At 61.2% G+C, this 7,633-nt stretch overlaps 2 protein-coding genes across 2 annotated transcripts in view; one reads left to right on the plus strand and one right to left on the minus strand.

The window, feature by feature from the left end:
* Nucleotides 1–5,044, plus strand: part of UNK (unkempt family zinc finger) — a 35,604-nt gene extending 30,560 nt beyond the window's left edge. Inside the window, exons 13-15 of the mRNA XM_010856504.1 lie at nt 981–1,162; nt 1,764–2,021; nt 2,786–5,044. Coding sequence (XP_010854806.1) covers nt 981–1,162; nt 1,764–2,021; nt 2,786–2,941 — 596 coding nt within the window. The 3' untranslated portion in view covers nt 2,942–5,044. The remainder of the gene's footprint in view (nt 1–980; nt 1,163–1,763; nt 2,022–2,785) is intronic.
* Nucleotides 5,045–5,141: 97 nt separating this feature from the next.
* UNC13D (unc-13 homolog D (C. elegans)) overlaps nt 5,142–7,633 on the minus strand; it is a 15,968-nt gene continuing 13,476 nt past the window's right edge. The window contains exons 30-33 of the mRNA XM_010856184.1: nt 7,515–7,633; nt 7,195–7,318; nt 6,521–6,717; nt 5,142–5,852 (exon numbers count right to left, since the gene is read on the minus strand). Of these exons, the coding sequence (XP_010854486.1) occupies nt 5,731–5,852; nt 6,521–6,717; nt 7,195–7,318; nt 7,515–7,633 (562 nt within the window). The 3' untranslated portion in view covers nt 5,142–5,730. The remainder of the gene's footprint in view (nt 5,853–6,520; nt 6,718–7,194; nt 7,319–7,514) is intronic.

Here is a 7,633-nt window from a genome sequence, read left to right on the forward strand (position 1 = left end):
ATGGCTGCAATCACCATCTGCAGTGATTTTGGAGCTAAGAAAATAAGTCTGTCACTGTTTCCACTGTTTCCCCATCTATTTGCCATGAAGTGATGGGACCAGATGCCATGATCTTAGTTTTCTGAATGTTGAGTTTTAAGCCAACTTTTTCACTCTCCTCTTTCACTTTCATCAAGAGGCTCTTTAGTTCTTTACTTTCTGCCATAAGGGTGGTGGTATCTACATATCTGAGGTTATTGATATTTCTCCCGGCAATCTTGATTCCAGCTTGTCCTTCATCCAGCCCAGCGTTTCTCATGATGTACTATGCATAGAAGTTAAACAAGCAGGGTGACAATATATAGCTCTGACGTACCCCTCTCCCGATTTGGAACCAGTCTGTTTAAGCAAACACCCACCAAATGGCCAGGTGAGGGCTCAGCAGGTGAGGGCGCTGGGTGAGCACATGGCTTAGCCTATCGCAGAGCGCAGGCCTTTGCAGCCAGATGTCCTGACTGTACTGGCTCTCCCGCTTATAGTTCTGTGATTCCTGGCAACATGTTTTATCTCAGTTTCCTCGTTGTAAAACAAGGGGGCTGGGCCCAGGACTCCCTGAGCTCTTCTTGCTCCAGCTCTGCCAGCGTCTGAGGCTCTGACCCATGTCTTGCTTTCCTGAATCTCCTCCTGGGCCCTCACGTCACAAGAAGGCTTCCCTTCCTCTAGCCTGAAAGTAAAGTTGGGATCACAAATCACCACGCTCTCTGGCTGCTCTCCCTAGTCCCCCGAATCACCTTGGGAGGCAAGTGAGGGGAACCCTGCTTTACAGACAGGGATGCTGAGACACAGAAGTAACACGTGGGGCTTACACATCCCTGTGAAGTTCCCAGCCTGGCATTGCTGGAGCCTGGCACAGACAGCCCCCGGGAGCCCCCAGTCAGGGCTGACAGGGCCCGGGCCCAAAGCCCTTCAGAGCGCTGATGGCCCTCCCCTTCCTGGGGCAGGTCTGAATGGGATGAACAGCAGCATCTGGGAGCACTTTGCCTCTGGAAGCTTCTCCCCGGGCACTTCCCCTGCCTTCCTGTCAGGGCCGGGGGCTGCCGAGCTGGCCCGGCTTCGGCAGGAGCTGGACGAAGCCAACGGCACCATCAAGCAGTGGGAGGAGTCCTGGAAGCAGGCCAAGCAGGTACTGAGCTCTCAGGCCCACCCGCCTTCCCCAGGGCCCGGGGCATTCAGCCGGAGCCTGCCTTACGTGGAGTGGGTGTAGGGGCTGGGGGAGCCAGGGGTCCTGGAGAGCAGGGCAGAAATGCGGCTGTTTATTCTCTCCCCCGTGGAAAAACTTGCCTTGTCAGTCAGGACCATGGAGTGTTTGGTATCACAGGCCTGGAATCCCCTCTCCAAGCTGTTCATTTGGTCTGGTCTTATAGTACCGCGTGCCTCTCCCCAGAAGCCCTGACTCCTGAGCTCTGGGTCCAGGGTTGTAGGTTCTGAGATGGGCCACGGCCTGATTGCCCCTCGAGGTGCTGGCCAGCTCCGCCTGGCGCTCCCCCGCTCCGCTGGGCTTGGCCCCCTGCCCTGCCCACAGAGGGTCTCTCGCAGGTCCTGAAACTTCTCTTTTCTGCAGGCAGCATCAGCCTTCCTCCCTGCCCCCCTTCCCAGACACCTGCCCCAGCTCCCAGCAGGCCCCGCGGCCGCGGTGGCCCCCACTGGCCCCCAGAGACGCACTCTCGGGCAGGGGAGAAGGGTAGCGGGCCATCGTGACAAGGTGCTGCGTGTTGGGCCCACAGGCTTGTGATGCCTGGAAGAAGGAGGCAGAGGAGGCCGGGGAGCGGGCCAGCGCAGCGGGCGCGGAGTGTGAGCTGGCCCGGGAGCAGCGGGATGCCCTGGAGGTGCAGGTGAAGAAGCTGCAGGAGGAGCTGGAGCGGCTGCACTCGGGCCCTGACCCACAGGCCCTGCCCGCCTTCCCGGGCCTGGAGGCCCTCTCACTCTCCACCCTCCACTCTCTCCAGAAGCGGCTGCGGGCTCACCTGGAGCAAGTGGACAAGGTCAGCACCCCAGGGAGCACGGGTGAGGCTACACTGTGGCTTTGGCCAGTGCTGGGACTCAGATGGGTCCCTGCCTCTCGGGGCTGGCTACCCTCCTCCTGAGAGCCTCTGCTGCAGCTGAGCTGACCCAGGACACCCACACTGGGGAGGGGAGAGTGGAGATAGGGGGCGCCAGGGCCCACCCCCGCTCTTTGGAGGGCAGGCCTGAGCTGAGCTGCGATAGTGCGCCTGCGCCCTAGGCTTCATCCTGACCACTTCCCTTTCTGTGAGCTCTGCACGCCAGCAGACGTTCCAGAATGTTAGGTCCCTGGGGCTCTTGTCTGCATTCCTCAGTGCCCTGCTGGGTCCTGGGAGCACGACCTAGCAGGGAAGAGCTTTCTTCCCTTCACTGGACTTCTGGCGCGGTGGTACCCTCTCCAGACCCCAGAGTCGTCACAGGGGACCTAGGGTCAGTACAAGATCTAACAAGACGAGAGGCAGGAAGCCTCGGTGCGAGGAAAGGCTTGACCCAGCGGGAGCTGCAGAGCAGCCCTGGCCTTCCCGCATCCCACCGGGCCCCACTGGGCCCACTGGCAGGTGAAGGCAGAGATTGGGTGCCTCAAGGCAATGAGCCTGGCCTCTGACCCTGCCCTCTTGGGGGCTGTGAGCAGGCTCTAGAGCTCTGTGCCCAGTTTCCTCACCCGAAGGGGCTGAAGTGAGAGTTGAGGGAGCTCCTTGTCCCACGCGGGCCCAGGCCAGTGACTGCAGTGTCCCTTCCTCCGCAGGCCGTATTCCACATGCAGTCGGTGAAATGCCTTAAGTGTCAGGAGCAGAACCGAGCGGTGCTGCCGTGCCAACACGCCGTGCTGTGTGAGCTCTGTGCCGAGGGCAGTGAGTGCCCCGTCTGCCAGCCGGGCCGGGCCCATTCCCTCCAGTCGTGACCCTGTAGGCTCGGCCCTCGCCTGGCTCAGATCTTCTCACCTAGGACTTTTAAAAGTATATATATATATATGTATGTATGTATGTATGTATGTATGTATATGTATATGATTATGTATATGTATACACTTCTGTACGTATGCAGGTATGCGTGGGCGGCCAGCGTGTGAACAGTGTGTGTATATCTGTACATAGATATAGACACACACTTTAAAACAGACTTACCAAGCACTTTTTAAAAGAAAAAAACTATTTTGCAGTTCTCCCCCTGCCCGCTCCCTACCTTTCCTGCTGCAGAGACAAAGTCCCCTCTTCTCCCACCAGCCTTCTGGCAGGGAATTTGTTTCTGTCTCTTTTTTATGTAGGAACTAACTATTTTTAACTTTTTCCTGGGGCCTGAGCAGGTCAAGGTGGGAAGCTCGAGGGGGCCGAGGGGAGGGGACAAGCCTTCAGGGCAGGCCCTGTTCACCCCGCCTCCCCAGGCCAGGGCGAGCGCCAGAGTGTGGAGGACTCAGGGGCAACCCTGGTTCCCAGCTGTGAGGCTGAGAGGGGGTCCACGCCCGCCGAGCTCTTAGGTTTACCAAATGTGTATTTAGTCTGGGCTGGCAGGCCAAAGCTGTGGGGCCAGCCCCACTCCCGACCCTGGGCCCTTGACGCTCCTCGAGGGGCAAAGCCCAGGCGTTCTACCCCTCAGGTACCTGAGGCCGGGGTCTTCCCCAGCCCTTCCCCTAGCCCTGGGCTCCTGGAGCAGCCTCCCTGGCCCTGGGGCACCTCGAGGCTGCCACTGCCCTCTCCACCCCCCTGCGGCCCTCGGCTGCCCCCCACCCCTGCACAGCCCTCCCCCTGGCAGCTAGCAGGGCAGTGGGTGGGGAGGAGCTGCGGACCGTGAGGACCAAGGCGGGGCCCGGCCCTGCCCTCCTGGCCAGGCGGGGCTCCGTACGCATTCCGTGGTGCTCTCTGAGTGCAGCTGACGTCCTGCCCCAGTGGGGAGCAGGCGCCCGTGTGCATGTGTGTGCGTGCCTGTCCGATGTATGTTGTGTCTTAGCTTCCATTTTAAACATTGTTCTGTACAGAGAGATGCGGCAGGGGTGGGAGGGCAGAGTGGGCAGAGGGAGGCCACCCCACTCCCCGCACGGGGGGTCTGGGGTGGGAGCGAGAGGGCCGCCGAGGGTCTGGCCTGGCCCAGGCCCCACCTTGGGCTTAGCACGAAAGGGCTTTCAGTGAATCAAGTGAAAACTTTTTTACAAAAATGCAAAAATCAAAGCTCCAAACATATTGGAAATAAAATATGAACTTGTGATGGCAGCTTGTTTACATGGGGGTGCGGGAGAGCGGGGCCCTAAATGAGGGCCTCCCTACTATGCGCTGGACTGGCACCTAGCCTGGCTGTCCCACCCAGGCCCAAGGGCTGCTCCAGGCTCCTAGACAGTGTGTTCTCTGCCACAGGCCTGCTGGGGCCTTTAATCCTGGACCGGGAGACCGCCCAGGCCAGAGGACTCTTCAGAGCTCTGTCGTCAGTGGCAACTGGCGTACCTGTCTTCCAAAAGACAAGGCTCGGAGGAGTTTCTCAGGAACAGACAGTGCCTGCTCATAAAAGCATCAAAAGAAGGGTGGGCCTGCCCCTCGAGGGAGCCTTTGGGCTACCTCCCTCCCCCTGCCTCAGGGGAACAGAGCTGCCCGGATCCTTGGAGATGACCTTATCTGATCACCCCTGTGCAGACTCCTGAGAGGTTAAGTGACTCAGAGGTTAAGTGACTCAACCACAGTCAAGGGAATGACAGTGAGCCCCAGGCGCTGACTCCCAGCCTGTGGGCCACTCCCCTAGGCAGTTCTGGGGTGCCATTCCACTAAGCCCTGCCGTCTAGAGCGGCGCCTCAGGCTCAGCCTACGCCGGGGGAGGCCCCCCACTCCAGGTGCTCTCACGAGAGTGCCAGGTTCCTGTGCTGGCACCGGCCACAGAGCCTAGTATGTCTGGTGGGTGGTTTCTTTGAAGCCTTCAGCCAAAATACCAGTGATCCTAGTTGCCCCAGTCCCTGCCCCGGCATCAGTACCTCCACGCCTGCCTCGCAGCTCTGTAACACAGGGGAGTGAGGGGTGGGCCGGGGTCCAGGATTGGGGCAGCTCAAGGTCTCCTGAGGGCTGAGGAGGGAGTTTGCGTGGCCTGACTGTAACCTGGGCCCCACTGCAGGCCAACACTTCATGTTTGGTGAGAGGACAGCAGATTGTTTATTTTTGCTAAAACAGTTTCTAGGTGGTAGGCACTGTCCCAAGGAGGAGGGGTCCTCAGCAGACAACGCCAAACCGTCCCCACGGCCTGCCAGTTCTCACCCTTCTGAGTGAGAAGGTCCCTGGCTCCCGGCTTCTCAGCCTGGGTGCCGGAAAGCCCCTCAGGAGAGGACCCAGGTTCCCTCCATCACAGGTACTGAACAACAGGCCCCAGGAGCCTGGCCCCCACCCCAGCGGCTAGAACAGGACATGGGGGCTGAGACCCTGCTCTGCCAGAGTAACTTCTCCCCAAGAGGGGGGCAGGGGTAAGGGAAGCAGACTGCTGTCCCCCACCCCTTGGACGGGGCTTGCAGGGAATGCTGAGGCCAGGGCTGAAGGGAGGAGGGAGGGGTATAAATACTGTGAACCGGGCTCCCATCACTGGGCGCCTGGCTCTGGCAGCAGGAGCCCCCACACGCTGGGCTCCCCAGACCCGAAGGGCCCTTTTGGGGTGTTAGGCCAGGCGGGAGGGCTGCCCTGTGGTGGGAGAACCCAGACCGCCCCCCCCGGGACCGAGCCTCCACCGCTACCGTCCCGGCCGCAGGCCGTGCTGGGAGGCCTTCTTGGCCCGCTGCCGCCGCAGCCGCACAAACGCCTGGGCCTCGCGGTCACCCTTCCGGCTCTCCAGCAGCTGCAGGATCGGATCCCCTGCAAAGAGAGGCATTTGGGGGTCAGACTTGGGAACGCCTGGCGAGTGGCCGGGGCTGCGGTCCCGCCCCGTCCTCCCGAGCCTAGGGACTGGCCCACCCAGCCACGCTCACAGGACAGCCTGGCAGTGGCGCTGGCCTGAACTCTCAGCCCAGCTGCAGCGCAAGAGGCTGATGTGCCTCAGGTGGCAACTGTGACGTTTTCATACGAAAACTTTGGACCAGTTAACCAATGTGTGCCTCGGTTTGCTCATCAGAACAGGAGAACAGCAACAGCTAGCTGCCTCGCTGGGTGGTCGTAAGGGAGTGGTATGAGGGTTAATGTGTCCAGGCCCATCACAAGTGCTCAGACACAATTCCTACTCCTCTCATCGAATTCGAGGGCTGCTCTGCAGAAACATCCCCCTGGGCAGAGAGATGGCCCCTCTCCCCAAGCAAAATTCGGTGACCTTATCCCACCAGGGAGAGGCGTGCACACCCAGCCCAGCTTAGACCACGGGTCCTTGATCACCACTCCAGCTCCACAGGCTTCCGCCTCCAGGGAGGTGTTCCTGATCCCATCGCCGCCTCTCTGGGGGCTCCAGAGCCTGGCAGCCCCTCCCCTGCATCCCCGTGCTGGGCCAGGACCCACACTCACAGCCTCTACCCTGCCCAAGGGCTCAGGCCTACCGTTGGGTGCAGGGTAGGTGAGGGGCAGGCGGGTCTGAGGCACTTCGCCAGGCTCCTCCATCCCTGTCAGGCCAGGCACGGAGCACAGCGGCAGGAAGGCCTCCCCCTCCAGGTCATCGGTCCCCAGGGTGTCGTGGTCCAGCACTGAGAGCAGGAGGCACGCCCCGTCCTTCTGGCACGGCTCAGCAGGCACCAGGCTGGGCGGGGGACAGAGTCAGCTCAACTGCCCGCCCCGCGTAGTGCCGTGGCCACCTACCCCTGCACACGGGCTCACCCAGACGGGTGGAGATGAGGATCACAACGTCAGCTCTCAGCCTGGCGTATCTCGGCGCACATGCTGTCATGTCTGCTCTGACTGTGGGCTGATGCTTTCAACCAGGGGCCCCTGTGTACCCAGGCCCCCCGTCTTGTGGAACAGAGGACCTTGGAGACATGCCCCTTCCCTGAAAGCAAGCCTCTCAGTCCAACATGTGAGAGGAGTCTCCCCAACAGTGCCCCCTAACTCCGCCTCCAGGGGTGCAGGCTTGCGGCATGTGCCAGCAAACACTTGTCCCCACTGCCCCCTCCCGGGGACTCACGCCGGGTCATCTGAGGGGAGCCCCTGGGCCCCAACTGGGAGGATCAGGCCTGAGGCGGTCGGGTTGGGGAATGCAGCCAGTGTAAGGACCACTCACAATTCAAAGGTCTCATCAAACAGTGGGTGAAGGTCCTTCTTGTGCTTTTGGGTCTCCCGGGGGGCCAGCTCAGGGAACTCATGCCTGGGTTCCAAGGTCAGCTGGACAAAAGGGTCGCTGGAGCCTGGCAAGTGGCCCGGGAGGAGACGTTGGCCAAGGATGATACCCCAAGCCCTGAGTGCAGTCTGCCCCCCAGCAGCAGTGCCCTGCCCGCTAGCACTCCCCCTTCGTGGTGGGCCAGGGGAAACGCACCGAGCGCCCAGGAACTCTGGGGGACCCGAGAGCAGACACGGAGAGCGGCCGGGGCAGCCTCCACTCACCATTGGAGTCCAGGGGCAGCAGGTTGGAGGCGCTGAGCAGCTCCACACGCAGCTTCTGCTCGGAGGGGCGGTAGGAGGCCTTGACGGTGACGGCCCCGAGCTCCTCGGAGGTGGTTGCA

Source organism: Bison bison, unplaced genomic scaffold, assembly GCF_000754665.1.
Source record: "Bison bison bison isolate TAMUID 2011002044 unplaced genomic scaffold, Bison_UMD1.0 scf7180017864371, whole genome shotgun sequence".
In the NCBI taxonomy this organism is placed as follows: Eukaryota; Metazoa; Chordata; class Mammalia; order Artiodactyla; family Bovidae; genus Bison; species Bison bison.